Here is a 25,919-nt window from a genome sequence, read left to right on the forward strand (position 1 = left end):
TAGCGGTGCATCAAGGACATAATTCTTCTGTGCAGCAATGAGGATAATCCTCAAGTTACGGACCCAGTCCGCGTAGTTTCTACCATCATCTTTCAACTTAGCTTTCTCTAGGAACGCATTAAAATTCGAGGGAACGGTAGCATGGGCCATTGATCTACAACATAGATATGCAAAAACTATCAGGACTAAGTTCATCATAAATTAAGTTCAATTAATCAAATTACTTAAGAACACCCACTTAGATTGACATCCCTCAAGTCATCTAAATGATACGTGGTCCAAATAAACTAAACCATGTTCGATCATCATGTGAGATGGAGTAGTCATCAATGGTGAACATCTCTATGTTGATCATATCTACTACATGATTCACGTTCGACCTTTCGGTCTCCAGTGTTCCAAGGCCATGTCTGTACATGACAGGCTCGTCAAGTTTAACCCAAGTATTCCGCATGTGCAAAACTGTCCTGCACCCGTTGTATGTGAACGTAGAGTCTATCACACCCGATCATCACGTGGTGTCTCAACACGACGAACTTTCGCAATGGTGCATACTCAGGGAGAACACTTATACCTTGAAATTTTAGTTAAGGGGTCATCTTATAATGCTATCGCCGTTCTAAGCAAAATAAGATGCATAAAAGATAAACATCGTATGCAATCAAAATATATGACATGATATGGCCATCATCATCTTGTGCTTTTGATCTCCATCTCCAAAGCATTATCATGATCTCCATCGTCACCGGCTCGACACCTTGATCTCCATCGTTGCATCGTGGTCGTCTCGCCAACTATTGCTTCTACAACTATCGCTAACGCATAGTGATAAAGTAAAGCAATTACATGGCGTTTGCATTTCATACAATAAAGAGACAACCATAAGGCTTATGCCGGTTGCCGATAACTTTTACAAAACATGATCATCTCATACAATAACGTATATCACATCATGTCTTGACCATATCACATCACAACATGCCCTGCAAAAACAAGTTAGACGTCCTCTACTTTGTTGTTGCAAGTTTTACGTGGCTGCTACGGGCTTCTAGCAAGAACTGTTCTTACCTACGCATCAAAACCACAACGGTGATTTATCAAGTTTGTTGTTTCAACCTTCAACAAGGACCGGCCACAGTCAAATTCGATTCAACTAAAGTTGGAGAAACAGATACCCGCCAGCCACCTTTATGCAAAACTAGTTGCATGTCTGACGGTGGAACCGATCTCATGAACGTGGTCATGTAAGGTTGGTCCGGGCCACTTCATCCAACAATACCGCCGAATCAAAATAGGACTTTCGTGCTAAGCAGTATGACGATCACTGCCCACAACTCTTTGTGTTCTACTCGTGCATATCATCTACGCATAGACCTGGCTCGGATGCCACTGTTGGGAAGCGTAGCATGCAATTTCAAAAAAAAAATCCTACGCTCACGCAAGATCTATCTAGGAGATGCATAGCAACGAGAGGGGGAGAGTTTGTCCACGTACCCTCATAGACCGAAAGCGGAAGCGTTTGAAAATGCGGTTGATGTAGTCGAACTTCTTCTAGATCCGACCGATCAAGCACCGAACGTACGGCACCTCCAAGTTCTGCACACGTTCAGCTCGATGACGTCCCTCTTCCTCTTGATCTAGCAAAGGTGTCGACAAAGAAGATGTGTTCCGTCAGCACGACGGCGTGGTGACGGTGATGGTGAAGTGACCCGCGCAGGGCTTCGCCTAAGCACTACGAAGATATGACCAGAGGCATAAACTGTGGAGGGGGCGCCGCACACGGCTAACGATTGTTGTTGTGTGTTCTAGGCGCCCCCTCTCCACGTATATATAGGTGGGAGGGGGAGGGGAGCTGCCATGGGGCGCCCCAAGTAGGAGGAATCCTACTTGGGGTCCTATCCCAATTCGCCCCCCCCCCTTCCTTATTTCATCGGAGAGGAAAAGGGAAGAGGGAAGGAAGGAAGGAAAGGGGGCCGAACCCCCTCTTCCTTCTCCAATTCGGCCTCCTGCCTAAAGGGGGCGCCACCCCTAGTGGGCCGGTGTGCTCCCCTCTTATGGCCCATAAGGCCCATTATTCCCCCCGGGTGTTCCGGTAACCACCCCCCCCCCCCCGGTACTCCGATAAATGTATCCGATACTATCCGGAACACTTCGGTGTCCGAATACTATCATCCTATATATCAATCTTTACCTCTCGGCCATTCTGAGGCTCCTCGTCATGTCCGTGATCTCATCCGGGACTCCGAACAACATTCGGTCACCAAATCACATAACTCATATAATACTAAATCATCATCGAACGTTAAGCATGCGGACCCTACGGGTTTGAGAACTATGTAGACATGACCCAGACAGCTCTCTGGTCAATAACCAATAGCGAACCTGGATTCTCATATTGGCTCCTACATATTCTACGAAAATCTTTATCTGTCGAACCGTAATGACAACATACGTTATTCCCTTTGTCATCGGTATGTTACTTGCCCGAGATTCGATTGTCGGTATCTTCATACCTAGTTCAATCTTGTTACCGGCAAGTCTCTTTACTCGTTCCGTAATACATCATCCCGCAACTAAATCATTAGTCACTTTGCTTGCAAGGCTTCTCATGATGTGCATACCGAGAGGGCCCAGAGATACCTCTCCGATACTCAGAGTGACAAATCCTAATCTCGATCTATGCCAACCAACAAACACCTTTGGAGATACCTGTAGAGCATCTTTATAATCACCCAGTTACGTTGCGACGTTTGATAGCACACAAGGTATTCCTCCGGTATTCGGGAGTTGCATAATCTCATAGTCAAAGGAATATGTATATGACATGAAGAAAGCAATAGCAATAAAACTGAACGATCAATATGCTAAGCTAACGGATGGGTCTTGTCCGTCAAATCGTTCTCCTAATGATGTGATCCCGTTCATCAAATGACAACACATGTCTATGGTTAGGAAACTTAACCATCTTTGATCAACGAGCTAGTCTAGTAGAGGCTTACTAGAGACACGGTGTTTTGTCTATGCATCCACACATAGATCAAGTTTCCGGTTAATACAATTCTAGCATGAATAATAAACATTTATCATGAATAAGGAAATATAAAATAACAACTTTATTATTGCCTCTAGGGCATATTTCCTTCAAAGCGCCACATCGCTTCTCTTGTGTGTCAGTAGCAGAATCCCTGCAACATACTTACTCTGGTCATCCATGATTATTCGTTGATGGGAATACATACACTGTAAATTGTTGAAGCACAACCACCCAGGATTGAGCTGTAGGTGTACTCAAATACTTATCAAAATAACAATTTAGTTGCAAACATTTTACACTCGAGTAATCAAGAGGTACTTGTGTCCAGACCTCGAGTTCCCTCTTCACATCGATCAAAATGAAAAAAAGTTCGCCCGTCTCCCAATCGGCGGGCGCGGCTACATTGTTTAGATTCTCATCTCTAACCACTGGTAGCCGCCGGTGTGACTCACCACTGTCTATGTCTCTTGGCAGGCAACGCTTCCTCTAGAGAGGAACCAAGCAAACCTAGGGCCATTGTTGTCTAGTTAATGAGGATGAACAATCTGAGGAAGAAACACCCGGGATCAAACACAAAATCACTGAAATTTACCAATGAAATTATCTCTCCCCTGGGGTTGGCCGCCCCAGTCATCGTGGATATCCATGGCAAAAAATGCGTTCTCTTGTCCAATCACAACCCTGTCAGACAAAGATACTCATCTCAAGTTTGCTATGATAGGCAATTGGAACAAGTATTTTTTTTTTTTTGGAATAAGAATGTTAAAATCTGCGGCATGATACATGAATGTACCTCTTAGTCAGTCTGGAAATGAAACAAAAACAAGGATAGGTACCTTGGTGAACCCATCAAACATCCGAGAGTGATAACAGGTCCACCGCCACCTAAGCTAATGGTTCTCTTGAGCCTGACGGATATGGTGCAATAAGTTACAAATAAAGAAAACGTATATGCACCTATGTTATAATTTATTAACACAGCCCATGACATCATTAGTTGATCGCTTATATGAAACAACATGGAGTGGGGTTCATAATGTCGTCATACTGGTAGTTACCTGAAATCAGTGGAGTTCCACAGATGAATGATGCCATGTTCTGTTCCTGTAATTATAACTGGAAGGTTTGGATGGGCAAGGACACAATGAACTGGTGACATGGCTTCCAGCGTACAAATGCACTCCCTTTTCTGCAAGTCCCAGATCTGATTTGGAAAAAGCATAGCGTATGGAATTCAGCATTATTTATTTTCCGGAAAGGAGCATCGTCCCGGCCTGTGCTACTAGCAATAATGCGATGCACGTACTGTATTAATTAGCTAATTTTTTTAGCTAAAGTGGTATTTGATAAAAATGGCCGATATACCTTGACAGTGGAGTCATAAGATCCACTGATCAAATACTGTTGATCTCCACATGTGACAAAGTCAAGGCATGTCACCTTCTTCAAATGTCCAATCAAAGAATATTCAGGGTCGGAGGAATCAAGCCTCCAAACCTGAACAACAAGCACATACAAGGCCTCAAGGTCTAGTAGTACAATTACTTTCATAACGTAAAATTTTAGTTAACAAAAGGAAAAGAAAACCTGCACTTCGCCATCATAAGACCCACTCGCAAAACTGTTGGTGTCCCTTGTGTTAAACACAACTGTCTCTGCTGTGACAGCCTCAGACTCAAATATTCGTGTGGTCTTCCAGCTCAGGTCCCAGTTTAAAAGCACTAAACCTGATGCCAACACATATGGTAGGATCGGATGAACGGCTAGTAGTGTACTGGTGCCGTAATCACCACGTTCAAAACTGATCTTTTCGATTTTTGTTACACATGAACAGTCGTACACATGGAGGTGAGCAAGATCTGTCATAGCTACAATCAGCTGCTTTCTTGCAATAAATTTGACGCAGCTTACTGAAATGAGAGTGGTCAGTTTAATTAGTACTCGATGGCAGTGTATATTTATATGAGTATATGACGATGCAAGCGGTGCTTAACTATTAATCCTAGTTACAAGTCAGAAAGAATACCTGCATCCTGATCTGAGACTTTAAACGAATTAATCAGGAACTGCATGCCGTAGAAAATGGCTTTGTTAGTTCAACAGAAAAGGACAATGCGTAATTCTTCACTTGTCAACATATATACATTGAGCAGCAGTATATATAGACGAAATATTAACATAATTATACATATGTAGAGATTGCATTAGCTTGCCTTCATCTCATTGTTCCATATGCGAGCATATCCACTATTATGACCTGTTAAAATCCTGCGTGACAACATAAATTTTAGTGTAGGGTATAATAACATCCAACACATTCACTTGAACAAAAGAATGAAAATATATGCACCCACCATGGCTCTGTTGGGTGTGCATCCAGGGACCACAAAGAGTCAGGATTATACTTCACAGATATATTCTGATCCAACAAAACACCAGTCAAACTCAGAAACAATAGCTGAAATTAAGTTGACCAAGGTGGCTGGTGCATTGTTGTTCTAATCGCCAGCAGGAAAGCAAATTTATTGAAGTCAAGAGATGGAGAAACAGAAGTGCTGATCGAGTTAGTGTACATTATATGTATAGCTATTCTGTAGAATAACTATTCAACAATCTTTATACACTGGGCAGCGTGGCCGTTCTATTGTACATAGTCGGCAACTATGTGAGCCACTCATGTTGTACTATGTGTAAATGATCAATGCAATGCTTACCTCTCCAACTCTTTTCTGTTAGATAGTGGATTTTCTACACCCTCCGTGAACAGTAAATTCAGAAAAATAACAAAAAAAAATCTGAATTGTTGGACGTCAAACGTGATCAAGAGTTTTAGCTTCTTGCAAATTTTCGTCCACAAATAACATTCTAGGAGCCATCACCAAAAATAACAAAATCAGTGTTCAAAAATCAAAACCAACGCACCTCAGATGTAATCTCTCCGTACTGCACATAAACAGCTTTCAGTGTCACTTCATGCACCATATTCCCAAACAGTTTGGCTTCTTTGAAAAATGTATCAGACTCAGATTGGTCATTGAATACCTCGATGTACTTATCTCCCAATAAACTGCTCTGAATAACGAGATCAAAGTCTGTCTCTTCCTTTAGCTTCATCTCCTCCTTCATTGTCACAGTCAAAGTGTAAGTGGATCCATGAGGGACAATGCCGCACAGCGGCAACTTTGTGAAGCACCATGGGGACTTGCCACTCTTGTCTACAAGTCTAAATGCCACATTTTCATCTGTGTTGTTTGTTAGGTGCAGTGAGCAAGGGATAGGCTCATTGGGACAATAGGGGAAGCGGAGTTCCAGCGGGTGGACATCAAGTAGCTTGCTCTTGGACCATGCTTTTTCCTGCTAAATAGATGAAACATTGGATAGCTAAGGTTTCACACACTGGCATGAACTAATTAAAAGATGATTATTACGTCAACATGAATTTTACATTTAATATGAGTTATCTATCTGCATTGTTGAAACTTGAAAGGACTAACTACAACTGAACTAGAAAAGTCAACCTGGTATGCAAGCTCTCAACTTCCCATATTTTAAACACAATACAAAAGATAACATTAAGTTAATGGAAATTCAATTTTGTTCCAGACCTTACATGCTCCCGGGTCAAAAGTAAAATAAAAAAAAGTTCACACATTTTAAAAAAGTCTTGACTACCTTTTAGCACTTACAGTCTTCTGCCCAACACACATCACATGTCTTTTCCCTACAAAAATTTGCACGCATGTTCAAGACATGAACATGTTGTTAAAACAATCACACTTCGTAAACTTTTTACTATTTTTTTAGTTCAATGTTTCATGCTCCCGAGTACAAGAATGCTGCCCTCGTTTAACACACTTCCGTCAGTAGTAGGGAGTTTTTACCCCAGAAAATTCATCGCAGTCAGAATTGTGTCGCCGAACGTTTGGCCACTTGCAGCCGCTCCGAGAGAACCACAGCTGTGTGGTTACCTTCGGCTCCACCTTGTATTGAGGATTTGTGGCCTCTTGATTGTAACACTATAAATTTGCAATAATAACTCCCTTTACCCCTAAAAAAAATACACTTCCGTCTAAACAAAATTAATGAAGTCACCTTAGACATGTCTCCAGCATGGTGTGTCGTACATGCACTTAATTGCTGCTCACTTTTATCCGTTGGTTGCTCCTGATAATTCACATCATCGACATCGATAATTGCTACTGCATTTTCTTTTCCAATCAGAAGCCTACATATACCCATATAATATTATAAGTCTGGCATGAAAAAAATACAAAGCATGGCTGTGCAGCTAAGAATATATGCTCTTAGCGATAAACTAAAAGCGTGAAAAATATACCCTCCCATCACACATGCGAGATGGTAGACAGCTCCAGCACAACCAACCTTGATGATTCTATTAAGCGCCGGGGGACATGAATAATTCCTATGGGAATTTTGTTTGTCAGCAAGTAGAGTTGAAATCCATGTATGACTGAGTACATTCAATGGAGCATCAATCGTTGTTAATAACGGCGAATAAAGAACAGATGGTTGACTAATGCATGTGCTTCATAAGTACATGAGCTATAAGTACTACATTTCAGATTACCCGCAGTTTCTGGTGCTCCACAAATAAATAGCGCCATCTTGTGAACCTGTAATTAGAATCTGAAGATCGGGTTGGTACAGGAGAGACATTACTGGAGATACAAAAGCCTCAAGTGTATGTATACACATCATCTTCTGCAGATCCCATATCTGATTTCAACAAAACAAAGGATGTATTATGATCACTTTCTATATGTACACGTCCTATATTAGTTTGTTATTCCATGTGAATAGCAGACCTTTGCAGTCTGATCATGTGAGCCAGTAACCAAATACTCCTGATCATCACATGTGAAGAAATCCAGGCAATTCACTATGCTCGAATGCCCTACTAGAGTGTATATAAATTCGGGAGAATCAAGACTCCAAACCTATATAGGAGATCAGAGTCAAAGAAAATCAAAGGTCAACCAGCAATACTTGTCTTCCAGGGCTGAGAGGGGGGGGGGGGGGGGGGGGGGTGACATACCTCCACTGTGCAATCCATCGAAGCAGTCGCAAATGTGTCATTTGGGTTAAATGCGACTCGAAGTATTGTCATAAGCTCTTCATTCTCAAATGTTTGTATGCACTCCCAGCCCACGTCCCAGTCCCAAAGTTTCACTTTAAAACCATACACCGACAACAAATACGGCTGGGTTGGATGGATGGCCAGATGGGTATGAGCAGCCCGTGACTCCAGATTCTCAATGGCACCAACTCTTAAACTCGTGATCTTCTGAAATCTTGTTTCATAGCTGTACACATGGAGATACCCATCTTCTGTCCCAGCAACAATCCATTGCTTCCGTTCAATGAATCTAATGCACGTAACTGCAGTGCCAGGAAAAGTCAGCTCGCTGAAAATAGTAATAGAAGTAGTAAGAGAAATCAGAAATCATACCACGACTCGCTGAGACTTTAAGCGCATCCACTTTTTTCTGCGGTGATAAAGAAATAATCAATATGTTAGTCAAATGTGACCAAAAGCATGGATACCCCTGAGAGGCATCAATAGTCTTTATCACAAAAAAAACAACACTACTACATGCCTGTGTCGGATAGTCCCAAAAGCCAACGTGTCCATTTTCGTCTCCTATTATTATCCTGCCCAAAAACAAAAATCAAATTAACCACCAACCATATATTTGCAATATCCCTTGCTTACACGTACAAAAACAAATCTCATTCATGTGTTCTGTCACAAGTTAGGAACCATGCGGAATGAAACTATATATGGACTGACCAAAGGCCCATTCCCGAGCAAAATATCAATGGAGGCCATTGGTTCCTCTTCCATGATTAAATATCATCTTGCCACACATATTGTGGAGGTGCCACATGTATATTCAAGAATGTAAACAGATCAAGAAGAAACACTTCATCTTGGCTTCTTTGTGTTCATGCATATGGATTTTCTAAGTATAAAGAATGCACTCACCACTGCTTGGCCCGGTTTGTGTCCAAGCAACTGAGATGCATTTCTATGTAGACGTGTACCTGAGTCAAAGAGGCTATTGTTAACATCTGGCCGGGAACGACCTAGAAGTATTACTGCACAGACATCGTAAGCCAGATAGAGAAGATATAGAATTTATACCTTGACTGTGGACAAGATTGGCTGCGAAATATATGACCATGTGTGCATGCGCCGTCCACCACCACACAATACAAGTGAAAACAACACAAAAGGTAAAGTAAATATATCAACCTTCAAATTTAAGCGAGACCAACTTGTATCTATCTATCTATCTTCCATTATATAGATTACTAAAGAAGTTGAAAAAGAATGGCGGAGATTGACGCTCATTTTTGCTTTCCCGCCTAATTACTTGATGGAAAGATTGAAGTCCAGCAATGTTCCCTCAAGATGTAATTTCCAACATTTCTTTGTATATTTTGATGGACACATCATTGCTAATGCGACGATGAAATACATCAACAAACAATTTTCATGGGGAAATACTTGGTGGAAAGACTAAACTGTCTTTTCTCTTTTAATATCTCAATGTTAATACAAGAGTACACAAAAACATACATAAAACAGCTGACAACTAACTATGTTGTGCATGTCACTGAGCTTGCTCATCATATTTTACCTTAGAGAATGACGTTGCGATGTGTGTCAAGGTATAAAGTGCTTTCTGTTTCACCACCTGTACATCATTCCCTGTCTCTTGAAAAAACTTGTCTGGCTGGCTTCGAAAAGTGTTTATATGATCATCATCCCCCAATATTAAGGTAGCACTTTGGAGGATCACATCTATGATATACTTTCGTGGTAGATCTTCTTTCTTTTGTGTTGTCACAATGAGAGTGTAAGGTGTGTTAGGTGGCACAACGTCATACAATGGCAGCCTTAGGAAGGAAGACTCCATGCTATTATCCATAAGCCTAAATGCAACGTGCTTATCGGTGTTATTTGTTAGCTGCAGCGGGCACGTGATAGCCTTGTTGGGCTCAAAGGGGAAGCAAATCACGGACGGGTGAACGAGAAGAAGCTCTCTTGTCCCACCTGCTGGGATTACATGCGTACTACATTCTATTTCAGCAAGGCAATCGATTATGTGCTTCATACTAGCTGGTCTCTTTGCCGGATCGACTTCTGTGCACTCCATCCCAATCTTCGCACATACTCGTATTTGATCCCACTGCAGTGCATCCAACATCGTATTATTCCAAATTTGAAGTACCTATGAATTTGCAACCATGATTGCGTTATGAAAATGGACCGGCCTTTTTAAAATAAAGACTTAGTGCTAATGCCAAAGATCATTATTTGTAAGATTTGACTTGGAATGGTGGATAAATTGTTCATACATTCTCAATAGTAACTTGACACCCCTTCTTTCCGGTCAATATCTCTATCATTATAACACCAAGACTATATAAGTCAAACTTGTGCGTGAGTATGATTTCCTTGTTATAGCATTCCGGCGCCAAATATCCCCTGAAAACACATATAGTCTACTCCATTAGTAATATGCAGAGCAAGTGCAATATAAATTTACACTACAGTTGAATAAGTTAAAAATTAAGCTTTCCATATGCTTTGGCAGGCTTACCTCGTTCCGGCCACATTTTTAGTAATGACCCCTGTTTGGTCTTCCTCAAAACACCTTGACAATCCGAAATCAGTAATTTTCGGCATCATATCCTCATCCAATAATATATTTCCGGGTGTTAGATCCAAGTGCAGAATATTATTCTGGTGAAGATAATGTAACCCTTCACAGATCCCCTTTATCATATCGTATCGCTTTCTCCAGTTAAGTTCTCCAGGTGAATCTACACAGGAGAGATGAAAAAATGGATCTAGTTCGGTATATATTTGAGATAATTGAGTTCCTTAACTTTTGAATGCAAGATAATATATTACTCAATTATCGAAGTCATACAGATATATTCCAGTAGTTTGAACCAACCAAGTAAATATCATGTGAAGGAAATTAGAATGGAAACATAAACCTACCTGTTATATAACCATCAAGACTTCCTTTAGGTAGATATTCAAAGCAGAGCAACCGCTGCTGTACATCTGCCATAACCATTTTCCCTTTGTAGTCCGAAATATTCCCTTGTGTGTCGGCGCAATATCCGAGAAATCGTACAATGTTTTTGTGTTTCACCTTCATGAGACATTGCACCTCACCCTGGAATTGCTCCTCATACATGTGCGTATTTGACAACTTCTTCACAGCGACAATGCCATTATCAAGCACTGCCTGCAGCAGCGAGATCACGCGAGAGTTTTCACTCCATATAAATTTTGATCAAATTAATCAGAGTCAGAGTGCGGGCAGCACGCGAGAGCTTTTAACCGTACCTTATAAACCACCGCAAAGCCACCTCTTCCAATTATCAACTCGTGAGAAAAATAATCTGTGATTTTCTCCAAAAGTTGGAATGGCAGGGCAATGGGCTCTGCATCTTCATCGTGTGCCAAGTACTCCAGCTCCATTTGTGTTATACCACCTCGGGGATCCATTAATTAACTGGGCACCCGGGGCAGTTATATATTAGTACAGTACTAACTTAGTTAGTCTCGCTTGAAACATGAGAGCACGCACGAATCATTAGTTTGTAAAAAAAATCGAGCTGACTCCGGTAATAAAGTAAATCAAGTACGTACTCCTAGTTATTACGCCGAAAGTTAAAGAGATTTACCTAAAATTGCTGCTTGCTGACAGATGGTGGGATGAGGAATACGCGCCAGATTTACCTAAAATTGTTGCTTGCTACCAGATGGAGGTGAGGAACTAAACGAATCGCTCCTCAACTAAGCAAGCAGATGATCCATCCATGGTGCTCCGCCGTGTCGCCTCCTCCCAGCGCTCCGGCGAGCATCCCGCAGCGTGTGGCCGCCAGATCTACTCTGCTGCGGGGAGCAGAGGGTGGCGGCTGACTCTGGGAGTGGGAGTGGGAGTGAGGTGGGAAGAAAAGGATTGGAGATACCTAGCGGTAAATATAGGCCACGGGGTGGAGAAGATGATGGGCTTTCGACCACGGACCATATGAACAGCGATCCATCTCTCCGTCTCGGACCGCATGAACAGCGATCCATCTCTCCATCTCGGACCGCATGAACAGCGATCCATCTCGCCATCTTTTCCAATTTCCCTTGTTGCAAAACATAGCGACTTCAGTTTGACAAACTGGGGGCATGCAATGCAACATCAATCAGCAGCTCAGCACTGAATCTTCGAGGAAGGGAAATCCCGGAGGAAGAACAGTAAGTATCGCCCTCGCAACAGAGCGCGGCGATGCTGTTGCTGCCACTTAAATTCTCCCTTTTCATCAGAAAAAATTACATTCCCCTTGTCCTACTCCTAGGCGACAGGAGCGTGGCGACGCTGCCACTAAATCTGACAAATTGGATTATGCTTATCTCTATCTCTATTTTACTATGGTGTGTCTCATATGCCTGTGTGCATCCTATGATGCAGAGGCTAGCCATGGGCGGAGCTACACTAGGAAATGGGTGTACATATGTACACCCATTAATTTTGGTTTTCACTCGAAGAACATGTAGATACAAGCGTAACAAGAGTATTTTGCATATATCAGTTAGTTCTAATTAAGTAAGATAACATTGATCTTGAATTATGTACATCCACTTTTGTAAACGTGGCTCCACCACTGAGGCTAGCTAGGGTTATCTTTTTTTTTAGAAAGGAGTTTCATTTGCTTAGAAAAAAATGGCGTTCATTTTCCTGTAGAATGCTTTTTTTAGGGGAAAGTCATCATGGCTAGCTTTATTAAATTTAAACAACACTTACATCGTCCATTAATTGATCAAGAATAAAGCCCGGAGGTGAGTCCAACCACAGATTCGGTGGATCAACACGACCATTTTGTGCTAGCACATGAGCTACTATTAGCCTCTCTATTACAATGCTCTAAAACGACGTTCCCGAAATCTAAGAGTGATAAACGACATGTATCCAGCAGTGGAGCAGCGACCATGGAGTGTCCTTCATTCTTCTGCAATGCTTGTATCAAAACCAAGCAGTCTGATTGTATGCGAATAGATGTGCAGCCCATATTTGATGCAAGTCTCAGGCCCTCTGCTAGGGCAGCCGCTTTCGCTGAGACCACATCTGGCACATGATCTACCTGATCTTTGAGATGAGGCCGCCTGAGGCGATCGGGGATCTTCCGCGGGCGTCGCGATCCTCGCCCGAAGGCGGCGTAGGGGGACCGACACAGATCGGCTCTCGTTCTCTCAGTCCTCGCGCGGTGGTGTCGACGAGAGGGAAGGATGGGCCGACGGGATCTGGCGGGGACCGTGTCGCCTCGCCGCAGCTTGACAGCGGACGGGAGGTGCGACGATGGAATCAATGGCGGGTTTCTTTTGCCGACAGGTCGGATCCGGGCGTATGGATCGAAGGGCGTCTTCGATTCACTCTGCCTTCGCGCTGGTTGGCGCTCCTCGGTCTGGAGAACGAAGTGCTCGCCGGCGACTACCTTCCGGACGGTGACGTGATTGAGGTGGGGTTTCAATTCAATTTTGATTCTTATAGCGTGGTTGTTGGCGATTGCGTGCAGATCGACGTACGCCCAAAGGCAACGGAGATGATTGACTTGACGGGGCACATGGCGATGGCGATGTTGGCGCCGGGGGCTTCGACATCTGCCCGTGACGTTGCTTCCGGTGATCGCCGGAGGGTGGGTGGGAGATTTTGGGTGCTTGCGGATGATGACAGCAGGGATGACGAGGTAGATGACGAGCGCTCCGGAGGATCGATGACCTGCTCGCCTACTCCCTCGGATATACTTTCTGAGGCTTGCTCCGGCCAAGATGAGGAAGAGGTGGCAGAGATGGTGGAGAAGGTCGTCCCTCCCGAGGACCCGGCGAGGAATGGACTGCAGTCCGGCGAGAAGATGGAGCTGCTCCGGCGTGTCGTGCGTCGGAGGACGGCGTCGAACGCACCTCGGTCCTGGAGGGGTCCAATTCCCAAGGTAAGTCTTCCCAAACTTACTGTATTTGATCTGGTTGCGCCGGAGGCGTGGACGGCAGTGGTCAGACGGAAGAAGGGCGGTCGTGCGGCGGCTGGCCGGCAGCAGGCGGCGCCGGCGGCTTTGCTCGGGATCGCGGCGGCGAGGGCCCTGCGTTTGAATTCCTTGATTGGCGCGTGTGGGCCTCCGGTGGCTACTGGGCCTCCTTCAGCTGGGTATGTGGCTTAGTGCGAAGGGACTGCAGTTGGGCCGGGCCTCGTTTTACTGGAAAAGGACGTGAGGGAGGCATGCAGTGGTCGACCCAGATCATCTTCTCCCTGCTCGCGCCTTAGGGTTCTGGTGCGGCGCCTCCCTCATCGGCGGGCGGATCCAGGCGGTCGTGCGCGTCGCATTCCCCCGCTAGTGTCCATGGCGGGACGTGGTGTGGCGGGGAAGAGACCGGCCGAGCTCCCTGGGACGGGTCGCGCTGGGACTGCGCCGGGCGGTGGTCGTGCTGCGGCGACTGCTGTGCCGCCGCCATCTGCTGCCACCGGTCGTGGAGCTGGCCGAGGCGCGGTGCCTCCTGTGTCTCTTACGGGAGGGCGTGGCGGAACGGTGCCGGGTGCGGTTGTCGGGCGTGGTGCTACGGTGTCTGCCGGAGCTCGCGCACCGGTCATTGCAGCCTCAGGATTGGCGCCTGGTCGTGGTGGCCAGACTAGTGGGGCTTCGGGTCGGGGCGGCACGGCGACTAAGCCGCCAACGACAGTGGCGACGGGGGCTGTGGGACATCTGCCTAGGCAAGCACCGCCACCTCACTTCGTCACCAAACCTGTGGCTGGTGCTAATGCCGCGCCTCGGGGACAATGGGGAGACGATGGTTTTGACGCGTATGGGGCAGGTGTGCACCGTGGCTCGTCGTCGACGGGTGGCGGCCGAGGCTACGCTTGGCAGAGCGACGGTTCGGCCGAGCGACCGCTCCTGGGCCCCCAGGGTGGTTTTGTTGAGGGTGCTTCTGGTCCGGATTCTAGACAGCGTGGTGGCTTCCGTGGGCATCGTGGTGGTCGGGGCGGGCGAGGGGGCCGGTACCGTCCACGACCGCCGCCTCCCCTGATCGTTGTCGAGCACATGACTGATTGCGGGGCTGCAGAGGAGCCTGTGTTGCCCGACCACGCGATGGAGGTAGTGACGGCTCTTGCTTCTGCTCCGGTTCCTGAGAATGAGGTTTTGCCTGATGTGTCCGCGGAGATGATGGACAAGGCTGAGTCTGATAGAGCGTCCAAGTGGGCACGCAGGAAGGAAAAGATGCTTTGTTATCGTTGCGGAGACAAGGGTCACTTCATTGCGGAGTGTGTGGCACGTTTGTGTGATACCTGTGGTAAGCTGGCACATGAATCTGGGGAATGTCCGTTACTGCGCGATCTGGCACCTTCACTCAAGATGTATGGAGTATACTGTGCTGAGCTCACTTTTTCGAGTCTCCGACTGAGCACGAGGTGTCTGACGAGTCTCCGAGTAAGACCACGGGGATTGTCAAGGTCACCAGAGGGGAGGTGTCCGAGGCACAGATAGTGCAGAGGCTTCGAGAGCTGGCTCCTGGGGATTTCCAGTGGGACCTTGTCGGTCTTGCTGATAAGATGTTCAGGGTCGAGTGCCCGTCTGTGGAGGATCTGCAGCGGTTGCTGAGTTTTGGGATGTGTAAGGTCCCGGGTACTGATGGTATCCTTGAGTTTCAGGAGTGGAAGCTTGTTGAGCCTCAGGGCATTCCGCTTACTCAAGCGTGGCTACGCTTTTCCGGGGCACCTTCCTCCCCACTGCAGGATGCTCGGGTTGTGGCCAGTTTGGGCATTCTTGTGGGGAAGCCTGAGCGTGTGGACATGACTTTCACCAGAGCTCAAGGGATTGCTCGGGTTTTGGTCAGTATTCTGAATGTTGAGTATGTGCCGGAAGTGGTTAAGTGGGCTTATCGAGGCAGGATTTATAATCTGGTTATTGAGTTTGAGGACGAGAGCCTGTTGTCTACACCGGCTCACGTGTCTGACGTTGATATGCATGAGGGTGACGGTGGCGCGGGAGTTCAGGAACCGCCGGCCGAGGACTCTGGTCGACAGCTGTCCATGGGGCCGGGGTCCGAGACCGTGACGACCGGGGATGGGGCTGCTCAGCCCTCCTCGGTGCCTTCGAAGTCGTTGAGATTTGGGTCTTTCGAACCTTTTTCTGCACCGCCGAGGTTGTGGAGCGATCGGGTGGAGTCCGAGGAGGCCTTTGAGCTCGCTTTGCCTGCTTTGGATTTTCTAGATGCTGTGGACTCGGGTTCTGGGGATCTCGGGGTTTCACCACTTGCGGTCAGGGGGGCGGAGGAGGTGAGTCGGCAGGTGGCCACTCCCTCGTCTGGTCAGCGCGTGGTTCCCCCTTAGGAGACGCCGCAGCTTACCGGGCCTCGTGTGCAGGGAGGAGACATAGGCCAGGCGGTCTCGGTTTCTTTTTGTGCTGAGGACAGGGATGCGGGGCAGGTGGCTCCCGTGTCCTCTTCTTCGCTGGGAGGAGGTCCGGGTCAGGAGGACTCGGATGCTTCTTCTCCCGTGGCGTCTTCTTCTCGGATGGTGCCGGTTTCGCCTTCGGGAGTGGGCTCGGGGCAGGCGGCTTCGGAGCTTTCTCCTATGGTGGTGCCCTCTCCGGTGCAGGTTGGGGAGCCAGGACGGGCGGTCCTGGCCATGTCTCCACCACCATCGGTGATGGCCTCGTCAGGTGGGGCGCGCCAGGCGTCCCTTCCTTCTGGCGCCACTGTGGGGCGGCCCATGCAGGTCGCTCGGACGGCGGGTTGGGGTGAGGCAGGAGGCCGTACCCCATCCGCGATCTCTCGGGAGGAGGTCATTGTGTTTGGCGGGATCCAGGATCCCTTGTCTGAGGGGCGCCGGGTGAGTGACCGTCTCCAGGCACATCCGGATGTGGACGACATCCAGCAACGGTGCGCCATGAGGGCGGCCAAGCTTCGTGATGTCGAGGTCACTACTGGTATGTCGGTCAATTTTTCCAATTCCATTTTGCATTTTTCAAATGATGAGATTCTTGATAATGCAAATCAATTAGGGGTTTCTCTTGGTAGTAATGAAACTGAAATTTCTAATTCTATTAATGATCTACTTGACCTAGAGGCTGAGCGGGCCTTAGAGATGATTCGCAATATTGCAGCTGTTAAACCCATGTGTGATTCGGAGGTTGATGCGCTTGGGGTCAGGGTGCTTGATAATTTTTGTGCGGATCTTTTGCCGTCTAGTTCTGAGGCGGGGGTAGAGGATGTCTCTACTGAGATAGGCTTGGCAAGCCCCTCTGACACTGGGTATGAGGACCAGTTGCAGAGTCAAGCTATCCCAAAGCGCAAGTGGAAACGGAAGGTATACCCGTTGTCCGCAGTGCGTAGGAGTGCTAGGATGCGTTCGGCAAAAAAAATTACGATGAACTATGAAAGGAATCTTTTGGAATAGCAGAGGTCTGAGAGACTTGGCTAAAAGAAGGTTTCTTGCTGAGGCGTCTGTCGAGCATCACTTAGATTTTATCGCTCTTTTGGAGACGGGGAGAGATAATTTTGCGCCTCAGTTTCTAAATTCTTTGTCAGGGGGTATTGAATTTGATTGGCATTGCTTGCCGCCGAGAGGGAGATCGGGTGGAATCTTACTCGGCGTTAGGTGCGAGACGCTTGAGGTTTGCAGTGTGGTTATGGGAGACTTTGCAGTCAAGTTCCGGGTGCGGTCGAAGGAAGATGGGTTTAACTGGGCTCTGGTTGCGGTTTATGGGGCTGCGCAGCCCGAGCTCAAGCCCGATTTCTTGGCTGATCTAGTTCGGATGTGTGGTTCCGAGCAGTTGCCGTACCTGGTGGGGGGTGATTTCAATATTATTAGAAGGCGGATAAGAACAACGATAACTTCGACGGCAGATGGTCGTTCATGTTCAATACTATCATTGAGAGTTTGAACCTGAGAGAAATTGAGCTCTCGGGCAGAAAATTCACCTGGGCTAATGCGCTGCCAAATCCGACGTATGAGAAGTTGGACCGTGTGTTGGCTAGTGTCGATTGGGAACAGAAGTTTCCTCTAGTAACAGTCCAGGCCTTATCCCGTGGTATTTCTGATCACACGCCGCTTTTTGTGGAATCTGGTCAGCCCTCCCATTTGGGGAACAAGAATGTGTTCTCCTTTGAGATGGCTTGGTTTGAACGTGAAGGCTTCTTTGATCTTGTGGCTAGAGAGTGGGCTAAGGATTCAGGAGGAAAGACTGCGCTTCAGCGCTGGCAGAATAAGATCAGGCACTTGAGGAGTGTCCTGCGTGGATGGGCTAAGCATCTTAGCGGGATTTATAAGGTTGAAAAGGAAAGGCTTCTGTCACTTATTCAGTCCCTAGATGTAAAGGCAGAAACCACGCTTCTGCCAGTCGCGGAGCTTCAAGCCAAGTTGGACGCGGAATTGAGGCTGAAAGAACTTCTTAGGGAAGAAGAGTTGAAGTGGGCGTTGCGGGCCAAGGTACAGAGAGTCGTCCAGGGGGACGCGAACACTGAATTTTTTCACATGATTGCTAATGGTAAGCATCGAAAGAAGAGGATCTTTCAGCTTGAGCAAGATGAGGGAACAATTGTAGGACAGGAGAACCTAAAATTGTACATTACTGAGTTCTATAAGCAGTTGTTTGGCCCTCCAGAAAATAACTGTGTGTCTCTGGATGAGTCCAGGGTTGAGGATGTTCCTCAGCTCACAGTTGTGGAGAATGATGTTCTGACGGCTCCTTTTACCGAGAAAGAGGTTTTTGAGGCCGTTTCATAGATGGAAACTAACAAAGCACCGGGCCCAGATGGATTTCCAGCAGAGTTTTATAAGAAATGCTGGTTTATCATTAAAGGTGATTTGTTGCCTTTGTTCAATGATCTGTTTGCTGGGCAGCTTCATCTTTTTCAGCTAAATTTTGGAACGATCACCCTTCTTCCAAAGAAAACAGAGGCTGTGAGAATTGAGCAATTCAGGCCAATCTGTCTTCTTAATGTTAGTTTCAAAATTTTCACCAAGGTCGGGACCAATAGGCTCTCACAGATCGCGCATGCTGTTGTGCAGCCTACCCAAACTGCCTTCATGCCGGACAGGAACATCCTTGAGGGTGTTGTGGTCCTACATGAAACGCTCCATGAAATCCACACGAAAAATCTGGATGGGGTTGTTTTCAAAGTGGATTTCGAAAAAGCGTATGACAAAGTCAAATGGCCTTTCCTTCAACAGGCTTTACGAATGAAGGGTTTTGATGAGGCATGGCGACGCCAGGTAGAATCCTTTACGCAAAAAGGTAGTGTTGGAATTAAAGTAAATGATGATATAGGTCATTATTTTCAGACACACAAAGGCCTGAGGCAAGGAGATCCAATGTCCCCTATATTGTTCAACATTGTAGTCGATATGTTGGCCATTCTCATAGGCAGGGCAAAGAACACCGGTCAGGTAGGTGGCTTGGTGCCCAACCTACTTGATGGGGGTGTATCCATTTTGCAGTACGCTGATGATACAATCATCTTCATGGAGCATGACCTGGCAAAAGCGAGAAACATGAAGCTGGTGTTGTGTTTATTTGAACAATTGTCCGGTTTAAAGATTAACTTTCATAAAAGCGAGTTGTTCTGCTTTGGTAGAGCCAAGGAGGAACAAGAGGCTTATAGACAATTGTTTGGTTGTGAATTAGGGGCTTTACCTTTTACTTACCTAGGTATACCCATTCATCATCGTAAGCTCACGAACAGAGAGTGGAAATGTATCGAAGATCGGTTCGAAAAGAAACTTAGTTGCTGGAAGGGCAAACTTCTGTCTTATGGAGGCCGGTTAATTCTTATTAATTCGGTGCTCACAAGTTTGCCGATGTTTCTACTATCTTTCTTTGAGGTTCCAGTTGGGGTCAGGAAAAGGCTGGACTTCTATCGGTCAAGATTTTTTTGGCAGAGCGATGATCTTAAGAGAAAGTATAGACTCGCCAAGTGGGATATTATTTGTCGTCCCAAGGATCAGGGGGGTTGGTATCGAGAATCTTGAGGTCAAGAACAGATGCCTGCTTAGTAAGTGGCTATATAAGTTATCAGTTGGGACTGATGCGACTTGGGCACAGATACTTCGTAACAAGTATCTGCAATCCAAAACTTTGTCACAGGTGACAATGAGACCAACTGATTCGCCATTTTGGAAGGGGCTTATGAGAGTTAAGTCAGCCTTCTTTAATAGAACAAAGTTTATAGTCGGCGCTGGTAACGATACTCGCTTCTGGGAGGACACTTGGCTTGGTGAGACACCTTTGGCATTACAGTACCCAACTCTGTATCGTATTGTGCATCGCCGTGATGCGCTTGTGGCAACGATTACGCAGGCCACCCCCCTTAATATTCAGTTTAGGAGGGTGCTTGTTGGTAATAGATGGGAAGCTTGGCTTCATCTGGTGCGTAGACTGATGGAGGTTCAGCTACAACATCAGCCCGATCAGTTGTGTTGGAAACTTACTAGGTCTGGACAATTTACCGTTAAATCGATGTACATCGATGTCATTAACTCGAGTGTCATTCCTAACTCCAAACATGTTTGGAAAGTCAAAGTTCCTTTGAAAATCAAAGTGTTTATGTGGTTTGTCCATAAACAGGTTATTCTAACAAAGGACAACTTGGTTAAGCGCAATTGGACAGGATCTACTAGGTGTAGTTTCTGTGATCGGAATGAAACCATTAAGCATCTATTCTTTGAGTGCCCGTTGGCAAGAATTTTGTGGCGCTCAGTGCAAATTGCTTTTAACATTACTCCTCCGAGTTCGGTCGGGTCGTTATTTGGAACGTGGCTGGATGGGATAGAGTCCGTTACAGCTAGACACATTCGTGTAGGAGTTTGTGCGTTGTTATGGGCAATTTGGAACTGCAGAAATGATTTGGCTTTTAACAGAATAACTACTATTCATTTTTTGCAGGTTGTATTCCGTGCTACGGCGTTGCTCCGTATGTGGTCCCTACTCACTCCGACGGAGGCCAGGGAGCGTTTGGTTACTGGATCTGTCCGGTGGGAGATGGTAGCGCGGGATATATTCAACCGGTTTGGATGGCGGTCATGTAATAGGATAGGCAATTAGTTTTCCTACCTTTATTTCTGCCAGCCGGTTGTGGCTTTATGACTTTTTTTTGTTTTCATGTCGAGGTCTATGTGAGCTCGACGTTGTTTTCTTTTACGACTCTTCGACATTGTTGAACCTATTTTATTTATCTATGTGGCCGTATGCATCTACCTGATGCAGAGGCCGGGGAGTCCCCCCTTTTCCAAAAAAAAACATCTGGCACATGATCAAACTTTGTTGTCAGCGCTCCAATGAAAGTGCCTGAGCTATCTCTTAGTATCGCTCCACCAGCCCCCGTGTGGTCTTCTTCAGAAAAAGAAGCATCCACATTACGAGCCAGCTGGTTTTGGAGTGGTTTATACCATCTGCCCACCCGTGGGGGGCCTGTCGGTTTACTCAAAGCACGAACGAAATTGAGGGTCAGAGCCCGAACTGCTTGACTAGTTTGAATCGGTAGCTGAACCTCTTCTTCCCGCACAATAACTGTCCTCTCCCACCAGAGATACTGAAGGAAATATGCCCTAGAGGCAATAATAAAGTTGTTATTTTATATTTTATTATATCATGATAAATGTTTATTATTCATGCTAGAATTGTATTAACCGGAAACTTGATACATGTGTGGATACATAGACAAAACACCGTGTCCCTAGTAAGCCTCTACTAGACTGGCTCGTTAATCAAAGATGGTTAAGTTTCTTAACCATAGACATGTGTTGTCATTTGATGAACGGGATCACATCATGAGGAGAATGATGTGATGGACAAGACCCATCCGTTAGCTTAGCATGTTGATCGTTCAGTTTTATTGCTATTGCTTTCTTCATGTCAAATACATATTCCTTTGACTATGAGATTATGCAACTCCCGGATACCGGAGGAATACCTTGTGTGCTATCAAACGTCACAACGTAACTGGATGATTATAAAGATGCTCTACAGGTATCTCCGAAGGTGTTTGTTGGGTTGGCATAGATCGAGATTAGGATTTGTCACTCCGAGTATCGGAGAGGTATCTCTGGGCCCTCTCGGTAATACACATCATAATAAGCCTTGCAAGCAATGTGACTAATGAGTTAGTTGCGGGATGATGTATTACGGAACGAGTAAAGAGACTTGTCGGTAACGATATTGAATTAGGTATGAAGATACCAACGATAGAATCTCGGGCAAGTAACATACCGATGACAAAGGGAATAACGTATGTTGTCATTACGGTACGACCGATAAAGATCTTCGTAGAATATGTAGGAGCCAATATGAGCATCCAGGTTCCGTTATTGGTTATTGACCGGAGAGGTGTCTCGGTCATGTCTACATAGTTCTCGAACCCGTAGGCTCCGCATGCTTAACGTTCGATGACGATTTGTTATTATATGAGTTATGTGCTTTGGTGACCGAATGTTGTTCGGGGTCCCGGATGAGATCACGAACATGACGAGGAGTCTCGAAATGGTCGAGAGGTAAAGATTGATATATATATATATATATATATATATATATATATATATATGTATATGTATATATATATATATGTATATACAGTGTTCCGGGAAGCACCGGGTACTTATCGGGTCACCGGAAGGGGTTCCGGGCACCCCCGGCAAAAGATATGGGCCTTATGGGCCAAGAGGGGAAACACACCAGCCACAAAGGGGCTGGTGCGCCCCCCCCCCCCCCCATATGGGCTGGCCAAATTGGAGAAAGAAAGGGGAAGGAGGAAAGGAAAAAGGGAATATGATTCCCCTTCCCCCTCTTCCCTTCCTACTCCGAATAGGAATAGGAAAGGGGGGAGTCCAAATTGGGAGGTGCCCAAGTAGGATTCCTCCTACTTGGGGCGCCCCCTTGGCTGCCTCTCATCCCCTCCAACCTATATATATGAAGGGGGGCACCGCTAGAACACACATCAAACATTGTTAGCCGTGTGCGGCGCCCCCCTCCACAGTTTACGCCTCCGGTCATATTCACGTAGTGCTTAGGCGAAGCCCTGCGCGGATCAATTCACCATCACCGTCACCACGCCATCGTGCTGACGAAACTCTCCCTCGACACTTTGCTGGATCAAGAGTTCGAGGGACGTCATGGAGCTGAACGTGTGCAGAACTCGGAGGTGTCGTACGTTCGGTGCTTGATCCATCGGAACGAGAAGAAGTTCGACTACATCAACCGCGTTAACAAACACTTCCGCTTTCGGTCTACGAGGGTACGTGGACACACTCTTCCCCTCTCGTTGCTATGCATCTCCTAGATAGATCTTGCGTGATCTAAGTGGGAGTTCTTAAGTAATATGATTAATTGAACTTTAATTTATCATGAACTTACTCCTGATAGTATTTGCAAATTATGTTATAGATCAATAGCTCGCATTGTAGCTCCCCTATGTTTTTGATATGTTCCTAGAGAAAACTAAGTTGAAACTTGATAGTAGCAATGATGCGGGCTGGGTCCATGATCTGAGGATTATCCTCATTGCTGCATAGAAGAACTATGTCCTTGATGCACCGTTAGGTGACAGACCTATTGCAGGAGCAGATGCAGACGTTATGAACGTTTGACAAGCTCAGTATGATGACTACTTGATAGTTTAGTGTGCCATGCTTTAGGCTTAGAACCGGGACTTCAAAAACATTTTGAACGCCACAGAACATATGAGATGTTCCAAGAGTTGAAATTGGTATTTCAGACTCATGCCCATGTCGAGAGGTATGAGACCTCTGACAATTACTTTGCCTACAATATGGAGGAGAATAGCTCAGCCAGTGAGCATGTACTCAAAATGTCTGGGTACTACAATCGCTTGAATCAAGTGTGAGTTAATCTTCCAGATAAGATAGTGATTGACAGAGTTCTCTAGTCACTATCACCAAGCTACTAGAACTTCGTGATGAACTATAATATGCAAGGGATGACAAAAATGATTCCCAAGCTCTTCGAAGTGCTGAAATCAGCGAAGGTAGAAATCAAGAAAGAGCATCAAGTGTTGATGGTTGACAAGACCACTAGTATCAAGTAAAAGGGCAAGGTAAAGAAAGGGAACTTCAAGAAGAATGGCAAGCAAGTTGCCACTCCTGGGAAAAAGCCCAAATCTGGACCTAAGCCTGAAACTAAGTACTTCTACTGCAAAGGAAATGGTCACTGGAAGCGAAAGTGCCCCAAATACTTGGCGGATAAGAAGGATGGCAAAGTGAACAAAGGTATATATATATATATATATATATATATATGATATACATGTTATTGATGTGTAATTTACTAGTGTTCATAGCAACCCCTGGGTATTTGATACTAGTTCAGTTGCTAAGATTAGTAACTCGAAACAAGAGTTGCAGAATGAACAGAGACTAGTTAAGGGTGGGGTGATGATGTGTGTTGGAAGTGATTCCAAGGTTGATACGATCACCATCGCACACTCCCTCTACCTTCGGGATTAGTGTTGAACCTAAAATAAATGTTATTTGGTGTTTGTGTTAAGCATAAATATGATTAGATCATGTTTATTGAAATACGGTTATTCATTTAAGTCGGAGAATAATTGTTGTTCTGTTTACATGAATAAAACCTTCGTTGGTCATACACCCAAGGTGAATGGTTTATTGAATCTCGATTCGTAGTGATACACATATTCATAATATTTATGCCAAAAAGATGCAAAGTTAATAATGATAGTGCAACATACTTGTGGCACTGCCGTTTAGGTCATATTGGTGTAAAGAGCATGAAGAAACTCTTGCAGCTGGATTTTTGGAATCACTTGATTATGAATCATTTGATACTTGCGAACCATGCCTCATGGGCAAGATGACTAAGACTCCGTTCTCCGGAACAATGGAGCGAGCCACTGACTTGTTGGAAATAATACGTACTAATGTATGCGGTCTGATAAGTATTGAGGCTCGCGGCGGGTATCGTTATTTTCTGACCTTCACAGATGATTTGAGCAGATATGGGTATATCTACTTAATGAAACACAAGTCTGAAACATTTGAAAAGTTCAAAGAATTTCAGAGTGAAGTGGAGAATGATCGTAACAAGAAAATAAAGTTTCTACGATCTGATCGCGGAGGCGAATATTTGAGTTACGAGTTTGGCCTTCATTTAAAACAATGTGGAATAGTTTCACAACTCACGCCACCTAGAACACCATGGCGTAATGGTGTGTCCGAATGTCGTAACCGTACTTTATTAGATATGGTACGATCTATGATGTCTCTTACTGAATTACCACTATTGTTTTAGGGTTATGCATTAGAGATAGCTGCATTCACTTTAAATAGGGCACCATCTAAATCCGTTGGACACCGTATGAATTGTGTTTGCCAAGAAACCTAAGCTGTCGTTTCTTAAAGTTTGGGGTTACGATGCTTATGTGAAAAAGCTTCAGCCTGATAAGCTTGAACCCAAATCGGAGAAGTGCATCTTCATAGGATACCCAAAAGAAACTGTTGGGTACACCTTCTATCACAGATCCGAAGGCAAGATCTTTGTTGCTAAGAATGGATCCTTTCTAGAGAAGGAGTTTCTCTCGAAAGAAGTAAGTGGGAGGAAAGTAGAACTTGATGAGGTAATTGTACCTTCTCTCGAATTGGAAAATAACTCATCACAGAAATCAGTTCCACTGATGTCTACACCAACTAGAGAGGAAGCTAATGATAATGATCATGAAACTTCAGATCAAGTTACTACTGAACCTCGTAGGTCAACTAGAGCACGTTCCGCACCAGAGTGGTACGGTAATCCTGTTCTGGAAGTCATGTTACTAGACCATGACGAA

At 45.5% G+C, this 25,919-nt stretch overlaps 1 protein-coding gene across 11 annotated transcripts; it reads right to left on the reverse strand.

Moving 5' to 3' along the window:
- Positions 1–3,202: 3,202 nt before the first annotated feature.
- On the reverse strand, positions 3,203–12,056 carry LOC109761340 (uncharacterized). 11 transcript variants are annotated; one of them, XR_006666644.2, is made up of 26 exons: positions 11,768–12,056; positions 11,427–11,595; positions 11,073–11,325; positions 10,666–10,888; positions 10,421–10,550; positions 9,700–10,293; positions 9,201–9,221; positions 9,042–9,100; positions 8,653–8,707; positions 8,505–8,541; positions 8,091–8,434; positions 7,861–7,992; positions 7,623–7,771; positions 7,371–7,505; positions 7,127–7,259; positions 6,916–7,050; positions 5,957–6,391; positions 5,389–5,453; positions 5,248–5,302; positions 5,061–5,100; positions 4,622–4,944; positions 4,400–4,531; positions 4,093–4,238; positions 3,828–3,942; positions 3,627–3,715; positions 3,203–3,541 (listed from the first exon to the last, which is right to left on the reverse strand). XR_006666644.2 is itself a non-coding variant. In XM_045231152.2 (26 exons), the coding sequence occupies exons 2-26, from the start codon at positions 11,586–11,588 to the stop codon at positions 3,483–3,485; spliced, it is 3,936 nt and encodes a 1,311-aa protein (XP_045087087.1). In that variant the 5' UTR covers positions 11,589–11,595; positions 11,768–12,056; the 3' UTR covers positions 3,203–3,482. The 11 variants fall into 11 exon arrangements, 10 of the variants coding, with proteins under 10 accessions (XP_045087087.1, XP_045087088.1, XP_040251132.1 ...); XM_045231152.2 differs by having other exon boundaries at positions 3,871–3,942; positions 9,700–10,251; XM_045231153.2 differs by having other exon boundaries at positions 3,871–3,942; positions 7,371–7,457.
- Positions 12,057–25,919: the final 13,863 nt, after the last annotated feature.

This window comes from Aegilops tauschii, chromosome 7, assembly GCF_002575655.3.
Source record: "Aegilops tauschii subsp. strangulata cultivar AL8/78 chromosome 7, Aet v6.0, whole genome shotgun sequence".
Classification (NCBI taxonomy): Eukaryota; Viridiplantae; Streptophyta; class Magnoliopsida; order Poales; family Poaceae; genus Aegilops; species Aegilops tauschii.